Here is a 22,849-nt window from a genome sequence, read left to right as displayed (position 1 = left end):
CACAAAGCTGCTCATTTCAGTAGACCGTGTCTGGTTGTGCTTCGGCCATGGCTCCCTGTGACCTGCTGAGGTCCTCAAGTGCAGGTGAGCTCCCCGGGCCTGGGGACGGCCACAGATCGTACCTGGGAAGCCGCCCACATCTGTCATCCCAGTGTGGTGACTCAGTGAATGAAATAGTGCGAGGACAAGGTCTGATTAAAGAATGTAGATCAACAGTAAACCAAAATTACCCAAAGCACAGCAATGAGCAAATGGACTTTGATATTTGGTTGTTGCCATGGTTAGTGCATTTTTATTTTGAAGAAGTCCTGCTCTGCAGTGGATTTACAGGTTGAAATGAGTTGTGCTATCACCGTCTTTTTTTCCTTTTTCTTTTTTTTGTTTTTTCCATTGGTCACGATAAATGAAACCAATCCTGAAAGCTGCAAATATTTGTCAGCGGACTGCAAGGGAAGGAGTGGAAGTATGACTTTCTGAGGAATCCTGTTTCCTGCTTTGCAGGATAAAGAAGCATAACCAAATCTTCTCTGATTTTTTTTTTTTAGAGCTTTTATCAGATGGAGTGAGGCTTCTTGAAAAACCCAGAGCCCGAAATATCCAGGTTTAAAAGAGTGTTGGGTTTTCAACTAAAAAATACTTTTCTTGCAACCCATGTTCTTCCCCTTCTTTTGCAAGTTTTCATTTTTAATAAGGGAGAATCCTGTGGGAGGTCTCTGACTACCTCCAGGTAATTGCACTGCATACAAGAATAGGTGGGGAAGCAGGTGTTACCCGTGAAGCACAGGCTGTATTACACTGTGCCTGGAAAATTAGTTGTGTGAAAAGCTGAATGGAATATGAAAGTAAACAGTTGTCTTGTTTATTCTCTGCAGAAACTTAGTTTATATTTAGCTTCCCACTCAGCAAGCAGCTTTAAGTCTTTCACTCATCCATAACCGCTGTGTCTGTATTGAACGTTTTGCTGCCTGTTCTTAGAATTTCTTTAAAAACTGTTGACTGACCACAGCCTGCTCCCTTGCTGATGTCCCGCGGTCTCCTGTGGGGTATATTCTTTATTTTTGAATAGCTTGAATGGTTGTCACTGTGTAGCTGTTGACTAATTCCATCATCGTGTATCACAGGGACAACAGTCAGTCTCCCTTCCTCCCACCCTTTAAAGGATGCGCCCCCGCTACGCAGCCATGTTGTCTGCTTTGTGGCTAAGTAACACAGAGTGACTGGTAAGAGCAATATTTTTGCAGCTTGGGTTTGTTTTTCTGGAGCGTGTATGTATGCCTGTAGTTCCAAAATATCAGATTGCCAGCATCAATGCCAGCTATTTCATTCTGGATTGGTAGAAAATTGTAAATTAATTTAATGTTATTAGGATTTGAAAAATTAATGTTGATGGCTTTAAATGTTCTCAAGGCCAATTTTTTTTTTTTTTTTTTTTTAAATTAAAAAAGGCCTTTGCATAGCTGTCAAAACTGTTCAGGCAAAATGAAGATGAGGATGATAAGCTGCAGGTTTGTAATGAAAGCTGCTATTTGCAGAGGGACCTTCTGATGTTTCTCAAGCACCCAGGTCAGCCTTTTTCAGATGTTCCTCTATCAAAAGTAAACAGACAGCTTTAATGCGGCATTTCTCGATTGCCCGCATCGATCTCCTCTGAAAAGAGTATTACTAATCGCTGGGGACCATTTTCTCTCCTTTTGAAGATAAAAGCAGTGGTGTGCAGAAGTGCTCTCATGCTCCAGAAACCCCTGGCTTGATCTTTCATACCCAGAACAGGTTTCATGCTGCTTTCCTCCTTCCTTCATCTTCCTTCTCGGCGTTCAGGAGGATCTGCATGCCAGAGGAGCCTCCTTCCTCCCCACCCAGCCTCTCCTCTCTGCTGCCAAAATGTCATCCTCTTCTCCTTGTGGCGTCCTGGCCGTTGCCATGGAAATACCTGGGTTTTGCACAGATTCAGGACTTCAAAGCAATTCTGGGCTGGAAGTTGCACCTGGTTTCAGTGCAGAGAGTGTCAGTCTTTGCCGTGTTTGCTAATTGAATCCAAAATGCTTGTCAGCTTAACGTTTAGCAACTCGGAAAACAGAAGCTTTGTGGTGTGATGGGTGCAGAACAAAACAGGGTAAAGCTTTGAGATCAGGCGTTGAAAACAGAGAAATGACTAAAGTTTTTCTTGAAATGTTGCAGTGTCTTTATTGAGCATCTCACAGCTAGCGGTAGCAGCAGTGCCAACAGATGGCATGGAAACTTGGGTTTGACAAGCACAACAGGAATAGAACCAGCTATAACATGATCTTAAGTGATCTTAAGTTAGTGTTGTAGGTATGGATTTTGGGCCAAAAGTTGCTGCCCTGTGAAGAAAGTCTGATGGAAAATACTGCCAACAAATACACATCACTGGGATCATTCCTGTTTCCCCCAGGGTATAATGTTGCATTATGAATCCTTCTATTCAATCCCTTTTTGATTTCTTTTCCAGCAAACTGCTCAAATATTCTGGGTTTATATGCATTAACACCTTCTTCCTCCTTACCCCTCAAGGAGACTCAGCCCAGTTCCCAACCGTGAGCACACGTGGTTCCTGGGGAAGGTCTGCCGGCTGGCCGGGAAATCCCACGTGTGTCACGTGGGTGATACCCCAGCTGCAGAAGGTGCTATGTTTTATTTAGTAAGCGGTGATAAATAATTAAATAAGACTTTTAGAAAAGCCGAAGGCCTCAGCTGGTAGGATTGCAATCAATGTTTCTGTGGCAGCAAGAATATGGAGCTGTTTTAAGGGCAAGTGTGTGCAGAGCCCGGCGCCGGGCAGCCCTCTTCTCCCCTGCCCCATCCAAACGGCTGCCAGAGCCCGGGAAGTCTCTGCCTATAAATAGGGCATGCACGCTGAAGCTGGCAGTATTTTAACTGATTGGAGCACAATTAACCGGAATTATTTAGTGGTCAGCTAGTGAACTCGTGGATAAGTGGCAGAGCTTGGCTGTGACTTGTGATGGTGCCGGAAAAGTCTGGCACCTGCTGTTGGAATAATCAGGGTGTTTGTTGCTGGAACGATAAGAAACTGTGTCTTGCAACGCTGAGTTTAATAACGTGAATTCATAAACAAGTCTGCGAAAAAAGGATGTTGTAGCAACAAGACAGGCGATAGGCCGACATTTCATGTTCGAATGAGAAGGTAAATCTGGTTTGTGAGAGGTATCGGGCTGAGAAGTTCCGCCTGAGCTGAAAAAGTGGCTTTTAGCTGCGGCGCAGGCGGTGTGATTGCAGGTATTGTTTTTTCTCTCCACCATCCCCAGCACACTCCCATGGGCAGCCCAGACGTGGAAGACTCTGGGGTTTGGGGAAATGTCTTGGTGTCCTAGGGCTGACCGGAGATTCTGCGCTTGCTTTGCCTTGGACACGGATCCACCTTTGGTGCAAGGCAAGCCAAGAGCCAGAGACAAAAACAAACCTGGGGTTTCTGCCAGGAAATGTTCACTGGGGGAATCGCGTTTGTCCTTGCAAATACAAACATGCCTGGGGTTGTCTCAATACTGCATCCGCTTCACTAAGTGATCCTTTGGCATTTTATAATACCTGAGAGGAGATAATACTGGAGTGCTACGAGGATGAGTCTTGCACTGTGTATGGGCAGCTTTCCTGTGGAGCTTCACCAGAGCTTATTCCTGGAAAGAGACCTTGATTCGGAGAAGCAATTACAGAAAAACTCAGATTACATCAAGGAGTGCCCATGTGGACTCGCTGTGCCAAAACTGGGATAGAATTAACTTTCAAATACATAATCAAAGCAGCCCTTAAAGACTGCAGTGAGAGTGAGAAAACACCAGCTCATAAAAGAATTTGAAAAGCGAACATACAAAAGCAAACCAAGTTTAAAGCCTGTATCATCAGTGTGGGGTGGTTTTTTTGTTTGTTTAGTTTGGGGGTTTTTGAACATATAGAAGAGCAGATTGAAGAAGCTCATGGAAAAGAAATGCATTGAGATTTAAAGAATAGGCTTGAACCGCAAGTGGCAGTTGTAGCTCCTGAACACAGGGCTTGTTTGTGCTGGATGGGGATTGGGATGCTCTTTCTGATTCCCTGCATATTTACTTGGGATGGGAGTCATCTTCCTGCAGTCTGTTAAGGAGGGATGGGAAGGAGGGGAGGGATTTCCAGGGCTCCTCCTGTATCTGCTGGGGGTTTTTCCGAGCTGTTGCAGTGCTGCCAGCGAGCAGAGTAGTTTTGTTTGGCACCACGGTTGTCGGTGCTTGGTTGCCCTCTGAGGCGAGGTGGATCCTGAGAGCATACAGACAGTGCAGCTGGTCTGGCATCAGCTCATCCCACCCAAATGCTTGACATTCCGTGCAGAGGTGGATGTTCAGCAGAAGATGTCTTCATTTCCACTGTATTTTTTTACTGTAAATCTTTTGTTTTCAGAACGTGGATTACATGAATCATAGCATCACAGGCTGGTTTGGGTGGGAAGGGACCTTAAAGACTATCTAGTTCCAACCAGGGCCACCTTCCACCAGCCCAGGTTGCCCAAAGCCCCGTCCAACCTGGCCTTGAGCCCTGCCAGGGAGGGGGCAGCCACAGCTTCTCTGGGCAGCCTGTGCCAGGGCCTCACCCCCCTCACAGGGGAGAATTTCTTCCTTAGGTCTGATCTAAATCAGCCCTCCCCCAGTAAAGAGAAAAGGATCGAGCTGGGGACTCTGCATCTGGCTTGCTATAAACAATTTCAGAGTCACGAGCATGGCCAAGTACACGGGAGACGCTGTGCTCCCATACCAGCGCCTTAATAACCAGCGCAGGGCTTCGCAAGAAGCGTGGCAGGGAAAACTGTGGCTGTAAACATCCCTGAATGATCTGGAGTAGAGGTTGTGTGGTGACTTGCCTGGAAAAATTCAGCCAGGTAAAAGAGAGTTGTGAGTCAATATTGCCTTAGATTAATTAAACCCGGAGTTATTGGTTTGCTCCTGATCTCTGCCCCTCGGTGGTTATTGTAGCTGCTGTCATATTTGGCTTGCTCCCCCAACGTAAATGACAGCTGGGACTGGCCATGGTTTTGAAGCTCTGTTATGGGAAAATTGGACTTTGAGATGAAGCACAGTCCTGGGAGTTTTGGAGCAGAAAAATCTGAGCCTGCACCCCTCATTGGGCTCTGGGGGTTGGTGCATAGGTAAGGTTTTGTTTTCATTTTTGAAGGGGGACGCAAAAGTGGTTACTCAAACAGCATTTTAACAGCAGGGTTTTGGCTGTGATGGAGCTGGGCAGGCCCGGAGGAGCCAAAAGAGAGGCTGGCTCTGGGATTAGGAGCCCCACTGCGGAATGGGGCTGCGACTCGGGTCCCTGCTCTGAAGGGGGGGTGCTGGGGTTCCTGATGCCCCTGATGAGTGCTCTTACCCAAGGGCTCTTCCCAGTGCCTGTGGCTCATGGGTCTGGCTTTGGAGATGAGACAAAGAGGAAAAAAAAATTGATTTCCTTGTAATTCAGACATGCACGTGAAGCAATGGAGGACTAGCTCGCGAGTCCGTGGGTCAGGCGGTGATGTCGAGACTGGCCTGTCTGCTGTTGTGTCCTGGGAACTGCAGTTAATGCCGTTGAGTTTGTGTGGACACCGGGCTGTGGGGTGACCCTGAGCAGGGGTGGCTCGTCCTGTGCTCACAGCTGGAGCCGGGAGTGGGTTTACTGTTGTGGAGTAGTTTATGATATTCCTCTCGAGTTTACCTACAGCTAAATCATTAGTTGCTGTTTTAATTTCCTTTCTAATAAAAGAAGAGCAAACATCTCATTTTCCTTAGACTGGCTTTCTCTAAGAGTGGGCAGCTTCATTTGTGGAGATTGTTCTGGCTACAATATGAGAATTAGCATTAAAATGCTGGAATGCAGCATATTTAGAGGCTGTTCAAGTCTTCTCTGCGCAGTGAGCCAAGCGGGGGGTTAGCTGGCGTGCTCCATCCCCGCGCTGTCCCAGCGCGCCGCGCTGCCGGCAGAGGCTCCGGGGCCCGTGCCCGGCGGCGGCGGGTGCTGCTGTGGCGCTTGGGGTCCCTGCAAGGGGCTGGGGGCCGGGGGGGAGAGTCCTTCGGGCTCTGCAGACAACAGCAGAGGAGACCTGTCGGGAGTTTTGGGGTGCTCTGGGTTGGAGCTGTCCTAGAGATGCCAGCTGGGTCCATTTATGAGCAAATATAAAATTGTTTTGTGTGAAAACTCTCGCTCTAACTCTTGTTTTCTGTTACGAGAGCGTGTCTGTCTGTCTGCTGGGGTTTGTGTTTGTTGTAGAGCTGCTCCCGTTCTGCTCTAGCCCTTCATGTCAGGTGAGTGCCCTTGTTGCAGCGCCCTTTCCACTTCTATTTCTTTAGATATCTTTGATTTATTTTGTTTAGCGTGATAACCTCAGTCCATACACCGCTTTTTTTTTTTTTTTTGTCCTCTTTTAATGAGTAATTTTCCATTAAACTCTGGAAGGGGTTTTTTTGTTGGGTGCCTGGAGAGTGCAGGTTGTTGGTGCCGTGTTGGCGCTGAGATGCCAGGTCAGAGCCAGCGTCCCGCTGTGCTGGTGGCTCCGTGGGCACGGAGTGACCAGATGGTCCCTGCCCACAGAAGGCAGTGCTGGGGGGGGGACTGCGGCCTCGTGTCCGAGCACTGGGACAGCAGCGTGCACGAAAGGTGCCTGACAAATTTTTGAATAGACTGCTTGATTTTGAGTAAATTCCTAATTTAATCAGAAGCTGGTAACTATCTATGTGCATTGATTCTCAAGTGTTTTTTGGGAGGTTTAAAATACGGACGATACTAGTGTTGCCCTGAGGGTACGTTTTATATCTGTGTGTTCGTTGTTTTGTAGCAGATTAATTGGGTACGTGGGAGAGAAGTGCCCGTGACCTGCTGACAGGGGAAGCTCAGCCTGGGTGAGGACTGTGACTGGGCAAAGGCTGCTCAGCCTGCCGGGAGAGCCCAATTTTGGGGAATTCCTGAGGTCCCAAGGCATTCGTCACGACCTCTGCCAGGGCTGCAACGAGGGGGTGATGGGTGATGGTTCCTGGGAAAATTGGGGTTTCCTAAAGGAGGGATTGGCATGTCTTTGTTGGACACTTGTGGTGTCGGGTGGAGGAAAAGGAGGAGCTCTGTTTTGGTGTGCACCTGGGTGGACAGAGGTTGTGCTGCTTCCCACTGCTGCGGCCAAGGTCGGGGGATTTCTCTCGCTGTAACGCAGCAGATGTTAGAGAGGGACTCCTTCCCTGTTGCTGGGACTTGCTCTGCCCCTGTTTCTGTTTCACGGTATTCCTTCCGTTGTTGAAGTTTAAAATTAAAACGCTCTTGGAGCCGTGAAGCCCAAGCGAGGGCTGCAGCTGCCTCCTTCCATGGTGCTCGGTGCGTGGCAGCGGGACAAGGGGCCAAACTGTATGTCGGGTGTAATGAAATGAAGGGCTCGCTGGCCTCGCCGAGCTGGACGGTGCCCTGATAAGGGACGGCTGCAGTTTGTGGCCACCTGCGCAGAGGGAGCTTTCTGGCAGGTCTCTGGAAGCGGAGCCCTCGGTGCCCGGGGTCTTCCTGCAGCTGGAGTCGGGATGCAGGAGCTGCAGGAGCTGTATCGTGCTGTGCCAAGGTGAATTCCCAGCTCTGAGTCACTCCGGTCCCCAGGTCCCCATCTCGGTGACGTTCCCAGCTGCGAGTTCCTGACTGGCTGCCAGCTCATCTGAGCTGCCGGGGTCCAGGTGAACTCCCTGGGCTCATCCTGCTCCCCAGGGTTCACGAGCAGGCTCCGTTGTCACCCCGTGCCTCGGAGCAGAGCAGCAGAGCTGACCTGATTGCTTTGACATGCAGAGATATGCTTTTGGCTGTAGAGAGGACTTTTTTCTTAATCCATATTCATAAAAGGATTTCCTTTATTGAGCTGTCAGCTGTGCATATCTGACCTTGATTATATCTTGCAAAGGAGTTTAATTCCCCAGATGATGCATTAAAGGTCTCTCATACATGCAAGGTTTGCTTGGCCAAGACTTGACCTGCTGTTTTCTCCTCCTCCTTGTGCCTTCAGAGGGAACATCTTGATAAGCTGAGCCTCTCCTACGCCCACATCTCTGCACTGTGAACCCTTTCCCCTGCGTTTTCTGAAACCACAGAGTGAAAAGCAAGATGCTATAGAGGCACTAGAAGATGAGGTCCGGGCACGCTGGCAGCTCCGTATTTAAAAGGAAAACCAGTTAGGAACTGACTGTTTAAGGGCCAAAGATTCAGCTGGACTTTTGCTGATTTCAGCAGGATCAGGGAGGGCGACAGCTGGGGCCTGAGCAGGGCTGGAATGTTCAGCCCAGGGCTGCGGAGCGATGGGGGCGGGCGGGGGTACCACGGCTCTGCTGGGCCGAGCTGGCCGGGCTCTGCTGGACAGGCAGCCGTGGGCAACGGCGGCAGGCAGAGCCCTCAGTCTAGGGCTGCCTCCTTCATTAACAACACCCAGCTTCTCCAGCAGCGCCCGAGCAAGGCTGAACCCCCCCCGAGCACTGAACTCCCCGTCTCTGGTGTGTGGCTCCTGCGTCCTACAAAGGACATGGGGCGAATGGAGACGGAGCTGCTGGAGAGCCGAGGCAGCCCTCGGGGCGGCTCTGTGTTCCTGCCCTGCCCTGACTGTGGGGCCATACTCCCCCACATCACCCAGCTTTAAGGGTGTTTCATGCAGAATCTCACCCTGAAAGTCAGAGCACCCCCAGCAGCGTTCCCCCAACCCGTGGGAACGGGAGAAGTCATCTCTGTTGAGAGCACGAAGTTGCTCGAGGTGCTGAAACCCATCACTGCTCAGCAGCAGCATGTGCTCAGGTGCTGCCTTCAGTGTCCTCCTTGGAGAGAAGAGCTGAGTTCAAGTTCAGCACAGCAGCGAGGTCGCTGCCAGGAGCAGTGGGAGACATGGAGGGAGGACAACATGTTTCCACAGATCCTCAGCAAGGGGGGGACAGGCTGCTGGCAACCTGGGTTGGAAGCCGATCATCGGAAATGGGGCAGCAAGGCACTTAAAAAATCCTCTCTTCGACAGCGACTCGAGTTTATAACCTGCAGTTGCTGTGGAACAAAGGTCTAGCCCAGGTTTTTTTAGCTCCAGACCACCACGGAAACACCACGGGCTGCGTGGGCAGGTGGAGAGCTCTCGGGCACGGTGGGAGTGCTCTGCACTGCCGGGGGGCCAGCCCTGCCGGGGAGGATCTGGTCTGGGCGAGCCGCTGGAGCTGAGCCGCGGGAAGCCCCTCACGGCAGCGGCTGGCCCCGCTGCTCCCAGGGGATGTGTAACGAGTTCCCCAGCGCTGATTTACGGGGTGACCCTGCCCGTTTCTCCCAGGCAGGTCTGAGGGGTGTTGTGCTGCCAGAGGGATGCTCTGCGTGGCGGGGGGGAGCGGGGCAGAGCCAGTGCTGGCGGTGACGGGTACTCGTGGAAGAGCAGCGGTGCTAGAGGGATACTTGGATTTTTGCTCTGGCAGTCCTGGGCTCCTCAGGCTCTGCTGAGCTGCTGCTGTGGAGTAGCCAGACAGTGCTGGGACCTTCCCCAAGGCCACAGTCCGTCCTCTGCAGCCTGCTTACCTGGCAGGTCTGACCTCCCACCTTGTGTCCGCGCTCCTAATTTATATGGGTCCCTATTGATTTTCTTCGCCACATAGTGCCCCTGATGTGCAGCGTACACGACAGCTTCCTCTGGGTTAATTGCCCTGCAGTGAGTGCCAGTAATGTGACACGAGCAGTGGAGACTCAGTCATTTGGGAAGGCAGCGCTGATTGCATTGCTCTGCAATCACATTTAGTGCCAGGTGATCATTGAATTTGGCATTGACTTTTGGAACAGCGACTTCACGTGGAATTTGTTAGATCCCCATAAAATGAAAGAACATAACGATGCTCTAAAAGCATTAAGTATGAGATTTGGTTCCCCTTATTAAGATGTCTTTTATCTAAATGATGCTTGCTTCCTGCAGTTAATTCTCTGCTGGTTTCTTACTCTGAAGTTTCTCAAAAACAAAACACCCTTTTCTTTTCATACCTGACTTTTTGAAATAGGCGGTGATGCTCAGCAGGCAAAGCTGTGTTAATTCTCCGTGAGACCTCCTGCGCCATCAGAGTGATTAGAAAAGTCAGAGAGCAGAAGAGGTTTCCTTGCAGACACGAAGCCAGCAGAGCATCTCGCACCTGCTCCACCACAGGTCTCCTCACTCTGGCCTGGGGCTGAAATTCAACGTTTTCTCTAACCCGGCCTCTGTCCAACAGGTGAAGCAGATCATGGAGGAGGCGGTGACGAGGAAGTTTGTGCATGAGGACAGCAGCCACATCATCTCCTTCTGTGGTGAGTCTCCAGTGGTGGGATGTGGATGTGAACAGGGGGCTGGAGCATCCTCTTGACGTTGGGCTTGCCCTGCCCGGCGCCAGGGCTGTTCCTGGGGACACACTCTGGTTCTGGGGCCGTGTGCTGGGGCTGGGGAGGTGGTTAGTGCCAGAGGAGGAGTTGTTCTGGCAGCGGTCACAGTCTCTGAGGCCCTTGCTCTGCGCTTAAAATATACTGAGATGCGTCGAGGGAGGGATGTTGGCAGTGTATACAGTCACTTAAGAAATACTAGAAATAATCTTTTAATTCCCCTAAGAACTGATTCAACAGAAAGTCGGTCAAGTCCAAATATTTCTTTGCTATTAGAGAATAGGAATTTAAGGAAAGGAGTATTCATTCTGCCCGAGTGCAGGAGCAGGCTGGAGGCTGCTAAAGAATTGTAAATGGAGTTTGTGGAAGATCTGCTCTGACGTGTGCTGGTTTCAGGCTTGTTTTCTGGCAGCTTTTCACTTAACCTGTTTTTTTCCACCTATTTTTTTTTGTTTTCTACTGGTGTACGGTTTTGTAAATGTGGAAGTGTTTCAGAACGGGTCCATCAAAACCTTGGCGAAGCGTTTTCCAAAAACCTCCCTGAAGAGCTGTTGGCTTTTGTCTGCAGTACATGCCGGGGGACACTGGGCAAGGGCTGTGGAGCAGGAGAGGAGGGGTACTTGGATCTCAAAGGTAGTGTGGAGCAGGAGAGGGCAGCCTCGTTCCTTGAGGCCAGGTCTCAGCACCCTGCCCCGTGCAGAGCTCAGCAGGCCAGCGCCGAGCACCGGAGAAGGTTTCTGGGGGCTGGAAAGTTTCTTTAAAGGGCAAAGCAAGAAGCTCCTCTGTGGCCCTGTGGCTCAGCCCTAGGACTGAAGGTGCCAGGGGACCAGCACCAGGAGCCCTGGCTCCCAGGGAGGGGGGTGCCCCTTTGCAGCCTGACCCGCTTGCCGTGCCGGTCGCTCTCAGCGGAGACGTTTGCTGAGTTACGGGCAGCGGCTCTTCCCGCACGCCCAGGCTGGGCCCGTGTGGCTGCTGCTGAGCAAACGCTGCAGGCAGCCTGCGGAGTGGGAGCCGCACTCCTCGGTTTACAAATAGCTGAAGGGCAGCTTGCTAATTTGGAGGCTAGGAAGAAAATGACAGAAGCGATGACAACTCGCTTCAGGAGAAGTTGCTCGGAGAAGGCTCGTGCAGCGCTGTCGCTGCTGAATGAGGCAGTAGCATCCACAGACGGGCACAGAAGAGGAGGGAGCTGGGAGGTCTCCTTTTCTGCTTCAGAGAGCAAAGAGGCTGTCGTCTTCCTTTTTCTCCTGGGCCCTCACATAAAAGCCATGCAGATGCTTGTTTCAGGCCTCTGTGCCTTTGTACACTGCCGCCCGAATGGCATCGAATGAGCAGAACAGACTTCAAGGTGTGACTCATTCTCTGCTGTTCTGTGCAGCACGAGGCTTTGCAGCCTGGAATTATTTATAGCCTCCTGCGACACGGAGCTTGAGGCATCCAGGCACGGAGGGCTCGTTGGTTCCTTCTGGCTTCTTAATGCTGCTGCTGCACGTTCACTGGCTTCTAGTGTCCACACCCTCTGGTCCGTCTGCTGTTGCTCTCTCATTTGGATGGTATGTGCACCTTCCTGGGTGCCGTGGCTCTCCGTGAGCTGGGTGAGCTTATAAATAATCTGACACGCTGAGCGTGCTGCAAGCCTGGCTCTGGCTAGGCAGAGCTGCCCTTTTCTCTGGGAAGAGCCACCTGCCCTGCAGAGCCCTCCTCATTGAGCCCTCCTCATCCTCTGTGTAGCCAGCGTACCGCAAACCCTTTCTGATGAGAGCAGTGGTCTGGCAGGAAAGGGCAGCTGCCCTGTTTTGCCTGCAAGGGAAGGGTTTGAAGCAGAAAAACATGGATTGGCATCTGTCATGTTGACGCTGCCCTGGGAGGCTGATGGAGAGCTGGCAGCGGGGCTGGGGGCCTGCGTGAGCTGGGGGGGTTTGTTGTCCACATCAGTGCCAAGGCTGCCTTCGCACTCAGCCCCTGAGCCGTTTGAATTGTGCCGGGCCAGAGCGCTCTCAGGATCTCAAATATCTTTAGTCTTTTGCCAAGAAATCAAACTTCCCCCTTGCCTGGGTGTAGCTGCACAGAACCCCTGCACTGTGAGTCTCTGCTGTAGGGATGGGGAGAGTCTTTCTCTTTGCAGTGTCTGTTTGCAGTGGTGACAGTAAGTTATGAACTGGGCTTAAAAAAATCATAAGGTTAAAAAAAAAATCTACCACTATCCCTGGATTTAGCACGGACCTGATACACTTAGTTTATGAGCCCTTGGGAGAGCACAGGGAGGGTTTTTCCTTGGGGTCTGCGCAGCTGTGTGTAGCTTTGCTGGCAGGAGAAGCGTTTTGGAGAGGGTCAGTCTATGGCGTTGGTGACAGATGCTGATGACTGAAGGCTTGCTTGCATGACTTTTCTCTCTGGCCTACGAGGGTGGGTGTGAGGCACAGAGGGGCTTTTTGGGCTCATTGCCTTGCTGGCCTCTTGTTACCTCGTGCAGCTGGCAGAAAACTAGGCCCTGATAAGTTGCTGCTTGGCAGCATAATTAATTTGACAGCTGATGGCTTAGCAGAGCTGGGACTGCCACAAATCCAGCGCTGCTCTCACACCGTGTCTGGCTGCCCCAGGTGAGCGCTGGAGCCCGGCCGGGCTGGCACTCGCTGTGGAGGCTGAGGCCCCTCAAAAGAGCTGCTCGAGAACAGGGAAATCCCCCAAAGTACAAATTGGAGGAGGGGGAGGTGGTGCTGGCAGCAGACACGGGCTGACGTGGGCGTGTGGTCCCCGAGGCCTCACCCTCAGTTCGGTCTCGGGTTTTGAAGGTGCTGCTGTGATTTCTTCTTTGGCTGTAAGTCAGAGTAACCTTGCATTCCAAAACCAAAGCTGTGGCTTTTCTGCTTCCAGTTCCACTCCAGCTCACTCCTGAGCTCGCTTGGCTGTGGTTGACTCCACTGTGGGAGGTTACCAGTGGGGACAGGGCTGAGCTTTCCGGAGATGCCAGCTCCGTGGTCGGGCGCTAAAATGGGCAGGACTGGGTGCAGTCTCAGGCAGGAGGGTTGTTTGTGTCTGTCACTTGTATTTCAGCCTTGGAGCACAGAACGAATGAATGAAGGGCCGTGGGGTGGGGTGATTTGGGGGGTGCGTGAGGGAGGCGTGGGTCTTATTGCGGTTGGTCCCTAAGCCAGGAAGCTGGCTGGTCTTAATTCGCAGCTGCAAGTAAGACCCATCCATGCATGGGTGTGTTTGCAGCGTATTTGGGCTTCAGGAAGATTTGTGAAGGGCTTTGTTTAAAAACTAGACATCCATCCAGCAGCTCTCAGTGGCTGGTACTGGGTGAGGAGGACTTGGCTGGCCCAAATGTGTTGCTTTTCTGCTGTTAGCACAGGGTATGTCTGGCAGCGCCTCAGATGCTGCCCGCCCGCCCTGCCTGCTCGGCGGTGAACTCGGGCATGGCACTAAGCAGGGCAGGGATAATGAGAGCATCTCGCAGCCCTGCGAGCTGATGGGTCTGCATGAAATGTCTTTTTTAATGTCTCCATAGAGTTGTTCAGCTGTAGGAAAAAATGCCTTTCCAGGCGAGAGGCGAATCAGCATCTGCTGGGCCGCTGCGGGGAAGGCTCAGCGCGGCTGGCTCGGCTTCCTGGGGAAGGAGGGGTGCCGCCACGCCAGAAAGCTTCTTGTCAGGCCCAGATCAATAGCCCGCAGAACTGTGGGTCCGTGTAATTTTCCAGTGCTTTGATCAGCCTGTTTAATAAGTCTGTGTTTGACACCAGACATCCATCCCGCGCCCTCCCAGGGGACTCTGGCAAACAGATTGCCTCTGGAGCCGCTACGTGTGCGCAGGTTTCTGCGGAGTCATCGCTGTCTCCCGGCGCCGGCAGAGCTGCCTGTGGGCTCCCCCTCGCTGCCTGCCCCTCGCTGCCCGCCCGGGCAGGGTGCTGGTGCTCGCCGGGCACTCGCTGTGGTCTGGTGAGTGCAGGGAGTTAGGCGAAGCCTTGCACGGTCCTTAACTGCCGGGCACCGGCTACGAGGAGCCAGCTGAGTCACTGCCCGGCTGGGAGGGTCTCTGACGCCAGACTGAGCTGCTGGCATTGCCTGGGGTTTATTCCCAGGTTCTTTACTGCCTTTAGGTTTTTCAGGAAAACGTTTGTGTAAACACTGGGATTTATTTGTGAAAAAATTGCCTCATTTCCTCAGCTGCTTTAGAAATCCTCAGTGTGCCTGTCTCTTGCTCCCGAGCTTTCTCCTTCACACTGGGACCATCCCAGCACAGTGTGGTGAAAGCTCCTGTTCCAGCCGTACCCATCCCTCAGACTGGGCCGAGGGGAAAACTTCAGGGAGTTGTTTGGTTTCTCTGCAAACTGCGAGGAGAATGTCAGCCTGTTTGTCTGCATAGCAAAGCAATTACCCTGCCTGGAGAAGATGCAGTCAGTTGTTGCATGTCTGATGAGGACATTTTTCCGAAGGCCAGGTGGGGATGTTCTCTGCCTTATATCAAAGTTTTACATCCCATCTGTCCATCTAGCCCCCTGATTAACGATGGTGGCTGGACTGACGAGCACGCTGGAGGGGAAGGAGAGGGACTCCTGCACTGAGCCTGCAGCGGGACCCGGGTCTGGTGCGGGGTTGGCAGTCCCTCCCCAGCCTGCCCTCTGTCCCACTCCCGTGCCTGAAGCCGTTTCAGACGTGTTCAGCCCGTCGCTGTGTGGTGTACAGCCACGCTTAGCTTCAGGTTGTTAAACCAGAGATCAGCTGTTCAGTCCCACAGGCTTAGCCTGGGTGACTCCGTGTGAGCGGGCTCTCGGCAGCTCCTGGCCCGTGTGGTACCGCCATGAGCCGTGGCTCCTCCGCTGGGACGGTCGCCGCTCTGGGAACAGCGCTTGTGCCAGCACAGCCTGGGAGCAGGATGCGACCTCCGTGCACGCTGAGATTTTTCCAGCATTAGCATTCATGTGCATTCAGGGTATCCTGCAGCAGAGCTGGATCCTGGCGCTTCTGGAACAAAGGGCTGCGAGCACGGCGGCCCAGGTCCTCTCTCCTGCTCTGTTTTTATGAAGGAGCAAAGCTCTCTGGTAAATCCTCCTCCAGGCTGCCAGCCTGGCACACCAGCACCCCCAGCTCGCTGCTGGTGGCCCAGAGCTACCACCTTTGTGGTCCGAAAGCTGCACGTTCCCATTTCACCACTAGTCTAGCAAGGACTCTTTGGGCTGGTGCTTGGTCAGCTAAGCCAGTCCAAAACAAGTTAGTGTGCCTGACTAGTCCATCCCAGGTGATTTCAGGGACACCCTGGATCTACTTAGCAGGCACAAGTTCACTCTCCGTTGAAGCAGTCTTGGCACACCCACAGTTTGTGTGTAGTTCCATCAAGCCAGATTAGCTGAACTGAACAACAGACTGCGCTAACCTCAGTTTTCAGTTTTCCAAAACTAAAGCTGTACCTCTATATAATCAGCAGAACTGATGACTCCACAGGCAGAAAAGCTGCATCACCACTGCTTTGGGTCAAAAACCATCTGGGTTCCCTAATCTCCCATCTGCTTAGGCAAAAGCAGAACGTGGCACTGGTTTCCTCTTGGGAACCGTTCCTGCTGCGGAGTGAGGTCGCGGGTGCAGCAGGAGACCGGCTGTTGTGACGTGAGCCCCGAGCTCTCCTGCTGCTTCAGGAACGGCTCCGCTCTGTTGCAGCTGCGGTGGAGGCCTGTGTCTTGTACGGCTTGAAGCGGAGGGCGGCAGGATTCCTGCGCAGCAACAAGATCGCGGCGCTGTTTATGAAGGTGGGAAAGAGCTTTCCTCTGGCAGAGGAGCTTTGCAAGAAAGTGCAAGACCTGGAGCAGCTCATCGAGAACGCGTAAGGCACCGGCGCTGCTGTTACCCCGCAGGTCGCTGGTGTTTTGGCATGGGTGTGGAGTTCGGGTGTGGCTGTGGGTTGTGATGTCCAGCTTGAGCCTCTACAGGAGGAATTTCTCTCTCGGGGGAGCAGAGTCCTGTCCTGTACTTCTGATATCTTGACTGAACGGGTTGCTTTTCTAGGAAACTTGAGGGTTGCGGTTGTGGTTTAAGCTGGGATGGACGAGTTCTCACTCCCCCTGCCTCTTGTCTCATGCCTGTTTGCTCCTGAACTGGCACAGTTTATGGACCGGTGCGCTAAGCCAACCGGAACCAAATTTGGTCTGCCTCAATGTACAGGGCTTGAACCTGCACTACTTCAACTTCTGTTTGAGAGTGGCTTACTCATCCTTGGTCAGGAAGCAGGGAGATGGACGGAGCAGCTACTTGGGGGCAGGAATCGTTATGCTGTCCTAGGATAAGCTGCTTTGCTTGTGAACTCTGTCCTCAGGCACTGGTGGAGAAGGTGTGTGGGTTGGAGGACTCTGCTGAGGCAGGAGCTTGTTCTAGGCTGCCTTTTACAGTGGGAAACTGGTTTAGTGAAGTCAGTTTTCAACTGCAGATGTGGGCCTTCTGGAGCAGGGGGTGGAATAGATGAAGAGAGCAGTCTCCAGGGCCCTGTCCCCATGCAGTTCCCCGGGCTTCCCCCATCCAGCACCGTCAGCACCACTGAAACACCAACCTCCTGCCCCTTGAGATGCTGCGAGGGCGCCCGCAGAGCTCGGTGATGAGCCAGTGATATTGTTGTCTTTTGCCTTCTTACTTCTAAAGACGAAATCAAGTCCAGGGCATCCCGGAGAACGTGCGCAAGATGCCGAAGCTGCCCAACCTGTCTCCTCAAGCCATCAAGCACCTCTGGATCCGCACAGCCCTCTTTGAAAAGGTCTTGGATAAAATCGTGCATTACTTGGTAGAAAACAGCAGGTGAGTGCTGGCACAGGCCAACCGTTCGCCCGTCCCAACTCACTACCAGCACCTGCCCCTTCCGATGGTGCTGGAGGTGTTGCTGGCTGAGCTGTGTCCCAGCGGGCTGGAGAATTCCCTGGATGGGACAGGCCCGTTGTGTTGCCCTGTGCCCAGCACAGGGACTCTGATTCCCTGCTGCCGGTGGCCACCATATGCTCCCTAAAATAAAGACAGGCCACGCTCGCCCTGCTGATGGCTGGGTTGTCGGGGACTGCGTCGTCCTTGTCTTCTGGCAGCTGCATGCTGAGGTGTCCTGTCCCGGGGAGGTGCCACCTCCAGCCCTGGGGGTGGTTTGTCAGGAGATGTGGTGCTTGCAGTGTGCTGCAGGAGGGCCTGTATTCCCCAGGAATTTCAGAGCTGGCAGAAACAGCCTATTAAGGGCTTCTTGCCCTTTCACCATCAAGGAGTGATACAGAAAGAGAAGGGCATTACAGTGATTTAAAACCACTGTCTCTATTATTTTGTAGTCCCAGGGGGCTGAAGTGCTACAGTATTCTACTCTCTCTTTGTGGTTTTTTCCTACTAGTAAGTACTATGAGAAAGAAGCTCTTCTGATGGATCCTGTGGATGGGCCAATTCTTGCATCTTTACTGGGTAACGCTTTCCTCTTACCCTCCTTTGATAGCTTGTTTTCCAGAGCAGTGATCTGGGATGTGAAATGCACTTGTTTCCCAGTAAGAACTTCAGAAAACTTAATAGCTCTGTGCAGGTAGCCCTGTGGCGTGCGTGTAAAGAGCACGTGCTGTGCAGCTGTGGAGCGGTGCCTAGAGATGGAGAGTTGCAAAACTGGGCTTGGGGATTTCCCCAAGCTTCACAGTGATTCTGACAGGCTTTGGTAATTCTGAGAGGCATGGAGCAGGGCTGGGGCGGGCTCTGGGAAGCAGTGCCATGCCACAGCATGGGGCTTGGCGTGCGCACAGCCGCTCGGGCAGTGGGTTGTTGCTCTCTGCCAGGGCTGCCGAACCCTCTGAATTCTTCTCTGATCTTTCACAACGCAGCAGCATGTGCTGAGCCTGATGCTTGCTGCCTGCTCTGAGACACTGGGGGTCTGAGAGGGCAGCGGAGCTGGGGCAGGGTCCGGAGCACAGGTCTGCTGGGGAGCGGCTGGGGGAACTGGGGGGGGTCAGTCTGGAGCAGAGGAGGCTGAGGGGAGACCTCCTGGCCCTCTGCAACTCCCTGCCAGGAGGGGGCAGAGAGGGGGGATGAGTCTCTGGAGCCAAGGCCCCAGCGCCAGGCCCCGAGGGAATGGCCTCAAGCTGCCCAGGGCAGGGTCAGGCTGGCTCTGAGGAAGGATTTCTATGCAGAAGGGGCTGTTGGGCGTTGGAATGGGCTGCCCAGGGCAGGGGGGAGTCCCCGGGATCCCTGGAGGGGTTGAAGAGTCGGGCTGAGCCAGCGCTGAGGGATCTGGGGGAGTTGGGAACGGTCAGGGGGAGGGTCATGGTGGGGCTGGAGGAGCTTCAGGGGCTTTTCCAACCCAGATGATTCTGTGAGGTGGCCGCGGTTGTGGGAACACCACCACTGACTCCTGTTTGCCGTTTCCTTCTCGGCGCAGTGGGGCCCTGTGCGCTGGAGTACACCAAGATGAAGACTGCTGACCACTTCTGGACAGACCCCTCGGCTGACGAGCTGGTCCAGAGGCACCGGATCCACAGCTCACACTGTCGCCAGGACTCGCCCACCAAGCGCCCGGCGCTCTGCGTGAGTGTGGGAGGGACAGCCCCGGCTAGCGCTGGCTGGAAGAGGGCTGGCAAGGCCTCTGGATGAGGGAAGGTCGAAAAGGGCAGCTGACTGAGGTCTTCCAGCCAGAAGTGCTGGGAATCTGGGCCATGGAGACTGGCAGGTGTGCTGGACCAACGCAGCACTGCCTCACGGGCTCTCTGCCCTTTGAGAACATCGTGTATGAAGGAAAAGCAAAGGCAGCTGAAGGCTGCTCTGTTTATTGCAAACAAAGTGCACTCCTGGGGCTTCTCTGAGTACAGAATCGAGCTTGGCCAGAGCCAGGAATCCTCTTAGAGGACGCAAAGGGGAAGATTTCTAGTAGCGACTTCTCTAAGTGTATAAATGAGGAGGGAATGAGCTTTCAAGAGAAGCGTTTTGAAAGCAAGGGCGTCAGTGCTCACCTCACGTTTGTGGGTGGCTCTGTTCCAGATTCAGAAAAGGCATTCGAGTGGCAGTATGGATGACCGGCCGTCGCTGTCTGCCAGGGACTACGTGGAGTCGCTGCACCAGAATTCCCGAGCCACGCTCCTCTATGGCAAGAACAACGTCCTGGTGCAGCCAGTGAGTACCTGCTGGGCATCTGGGCTTTGAAACGCTGCTCTGCTCCCCGCCAGGTAGTTCTGTCCCGAGCGGCGCTTTGACGGGGAGAAGCACTGAGTCGTTTTGAATCTGGGAAGGCAGTGCCTGGGCTGCGTTTATTGAGGTTCCGGTGGTGTGGATCCTCCCAGTGGAATGAAGAGCTCTGCTTTTCTGTCCGAGTAGAAAGAGGCTCCTCTCCCCGAGCAGAGGCCACAGAACCCACCTCCTGTCCCTTTCTGCTTACTCTAGTTGAATAAGGGAAATGCAAACTGCTGAGGTGGAGTTTGCCTGGGCCGTGCTCGGCTCTCTTCCCAGCGGGCAGGTGTCCCCTTGTCTCTGCCGGGGGGGAGCGGGTGGCTCCGGGGCAGCAGGCCGGGCTGTGCTGGGCCCCAGGGCTGGGCCCCAGGCCGCGGCTTGGCCTCCGTGCTTCGTACCCGTGGCGTCACCCAGCCTGCCCTCACCAGCCCGTGCTCTCCCTGCCTTTCCGTTCCGCAGCGGGACGACATGGAGGCGATCCCGGGGTATCTGTCCCTCCACCAGACTGCTGACATCATGGCGCTGAAGTGGACTCCCAACCAGCTGATGAACGGCTCCGTGGGGGACCTGGACTACGAGAAGAGGTGACTGGCTCCGAGTGCGCCCTGCCGCGGGGCAGAGGGGAGGCAAATGATGTTCCCCGGGTTCAGAGCTCGGATCTGGTGTCCATCAGTGAGTTTTCCTACTGACTGCAGAGCAAAGCCATCACCCCCGGGTCTGTAACAGGGGAGGGGAGGGGGGCTGTGTGCTGTGCTAGTGCCCCTCTGCTGGGAAGCGCTCAGCGAGGGAGCTGGGGGGTGCGCGTTCCGAGAGATGCGAAGTGGTTTCATTTGCTGCCCTCGGGGGTTTTCTCAGGAGAGTGCCCTTTCTACCCACTCCACAGTGCTTTCAGGTTTATCCTGGTTATTTTAATCTGGGGAGCCGAGTTGCTCGTAAGCAGGGGAGGAGTATCTGCAGAGCGGGGCCGCCAGCCGTCCCCAGATAACCGTACCCCGGGCACGGCGCGGGCCGTTCTGTGGTGCTGCTTCAGTGCAGGCTGCACCTGAGCTACTCAGAGTCCCTGGGCTCAGCGGTTCCCTGGAGCTTGTTCCCCCAGGAGGGTTGAAGTCTGCTCGGTTCGCTGGGCAGGGTGTATTGCCATGCCCCGTTGCCTGGGATTGCCTCGCGGACTGCGGGCGTTTCTCGGGTGGCTGCAGTCCTCCCAACAAACTACAGCATCATGCCACGTCCTAATTTGCCCAAGAAACGAAAGCAAACAAAATCCCTTTCCACCAGCAAATGCTTCGGGAAATCTGGAGTGATTAGGACACGTGATTCTTTGATCTAGGATAAAGATCTTCTTCAGCAAAACTTGTTCTCAGTTTTGTTTATCCTCAATTGTAGTTTTTGGGGTTTTGTTTACCTGTGTTCTTTTCATCTCCCCTTTCTTCTTGGCCCCTGGGCCTTTCTGTTATGCCTGGTACCCTGCCCCTAAAATGCTATTTTCATCTCCACACTACTTTTCTGAGTTCTTGACTTGGGCATCAGCCTAAGCTCTAAAACTTCCCAGTGTCAAGACGTGACCAAGGAAGAGAGGAGTCAGATGACAAAGTAAGTATGAATCTACGAGGAGTGACTCTTACACACCCCTCCCCATCCTTAACTGTCTTCATGAGCCTTTATTTTAAGCACTATTTTTGTAAAGTGACAGATGATGCTGCTCAGAATCTGGAAATTGCTTTGCTGCAAAGAAGTGGGATGTTATTAAACGCTGGCACCCTCCCAGAGCAGTGCTCTTGCTAGGCTCCCCACCGAAATGAAACCCTGCATGAGGCCACGTGTGTCCTGGCCAGATCTCCTTCCCCGGTTTCCTCTGGTGACCCTCTGACCCTCTGCCCTGCCCGGTGACCAGCAGCTCTCCCAGCACTTTCTAGATTTGCTCATGCACCTCGAGGTGCCTGTGCTGAGGGCGTGCAGTTCTCAAGCAGAAGCAAGTGGGACCGAATATTTTCAGCTTTGGGGGGGAAAAAAAAAAAAAAGCAGCAAGGGTTTGTTTCCTTGTTTCCCCTTCTACTAGGGACAGGAGCTCAGCAGAGCAGCCCGGGCTTGGACTGCACTGCCACGTTCCCTTGGGGCTCTGGGGCTGCTCCCACCAGGGCCGTGGGGTTCTTCCAGCACCACAGCAGGGTGGGGAGTCCTTTCCGGGGTGCCCGGAGGAGAGTCCTCAGCTCTGCAGGGCTCCACATCCCTCCCTGCCCGTGCCAGGATCCGTGGGAACATTGTCCGTGTCTGGGAACGACGTGAGGGTAAAGAAACAGCCCAGGGCAGGTGGGATCGGACTTGTCCTGGTTGAGCCGTAGCGGCAGGGACAGTTGCTGGTTCTGGAGGAACGCTGTCACTCGGGCTGCCTTCGCGGCAGTCGCGGTGCTGCTGGGACCTCACCGTTCCTGTGGCTTCCCCTGGAGCCAGGGTAGCTGGAGCTGATGTGAGGAGAAGCAGAACCTCTTGCATCCCTGAAGCTCACGACTTCCTCTCTTTCTCTGTTCCAGCGTGTACTGGGACTATGCCATGACTATTCGCCTGGAGGAGATCGTCTATTTGCACTGCCACCAGCAAGGTAAGGCCAGAGCGGGGGCTGCTGGAGGCTCTTACCGCCCTGACATCAGATCCCTCTGGGGATGTTCTGCTTCTGCTCCAGGGCAGATGCCCAGAGCTCTGGGTGCTCACTGCTGTGTAAGTGCCTAGGAAAACCTTTAAACCAGCTCCTGGCTGTGGTGCTCGGCCGGGCAGTGCTCCCTGCAGAGCAGTGCTCTGTGGTTTTTAAGGGTGTGATCCCAGAGCAGCCTTCTCCAAGGCCCCAGACTTCTCACAGACTTGGAGAAGAATCCAAACAAGGAAGAAAGTCTTTTCCATACCAGAAAGACAATTCCCTGAGCTTTCTTGCCTGCCCTCTGCATTTCTGACTGGTAATGTTTCCCTCATTCACGTCTGTGTCTTCTCTCTGCTGTCACCGTTGCTAATAGTAGACAGCGGTGGCACGGTCGTCTTGGTGAGCCAGGACGGGATTCAGAGGCCCCCGCTGCGGTTCCCCAGAGGAGGGCACTTGCTGCAGTTCCTGTCCTGCCTGGAGAACGGCCTCCTGCCCCACGGGCAGCTGGATCCACCCCTCTGGTCGCAGCGGGGAAAGGTAGGCACCCCAAAACTGGGCTTGTTCCTTGCGCAGGGTCTCAGGGCGGAGCTGCTGGGGAGGGACCCTCTGCTTGACGTTAGCGGCTGCTGCATTTTAAACAATCCCCCTCCCAAAACTAAGGAGGAAGGTGGGCTTGAGGCAGGTTGGTTTGCTGTAGCTCAGGGC

The 22,849-nt window shown here is 53.6% G+C and overlaps 1 protein-coding gene across 3 annotated transcripts in view; it reads left to right on the top strand.

The window, feature by feature from the left end:
* The window catches only part of SGSM1 (small G protein signaling modulator 1), a 44,820-nt gene that overhangs the window by 2,462 nt on the left and 19,509 nt on the right, over nt 1-22,849 (top strand). For 2 of the 3 annotated variants that reach the window (XM_074920695.1, XM_074920697.1), the window contains exons 3-11: nt 10,215-10,290; nt 16,015-16,177; nt 16,987-17,139; nt 17,708-17,775; nt 18,734-18,879; nt 19,330-19,461; nt 19,975-20,099; nt 22,044-22,111; nt 22,518-22,681. In XM_074920695.1, the coding sequence (XP_074776796.1) occupies nt 10,215-10,290; nt 16,015-16,177; nt 16,987-17,139; nt 17,708-17,775; nt 18,734-18,879; nt 19,330-19,461; nt 19,975-20,099; nt 22,044-22,111; nt 22,518-22,681 (1,095 nt within the window). Of the gene's footprint in view, nt 1-10,214; nt 10,291-16,014; nt 16,178-16,986; nt 17,140-17,707; nt 17,776-18,733; nt 18,880-19,329; nt 19,462-19,974; nt 20,100-21,042; nt 21,106-22,043; nt 22,112-22,517; nt 22,682-22,849 lie in introns of all 3 variants that reach the window. The other variant, XM_074920696.1, reaches the window with a different exon arrangement.

Source organism: Athene noctua, chromosome 17, assembly GCF_965140245.1.
Source record: "Athene noctua chromosome 17, bAthNoc1.hap1.1, whole genome shotgun sequence".
Taxonomy (NCBI): Eukaryota; Metazoa; Chordata; class Aves; order Strigiformes; family Strigidae; genus Athene; species Athene noctua.
The sequence above is the reverse complement of the archived record's forward strand: the minus strand, read 5'-3'. Positions and strand labels throughout refer to the sequence as shown.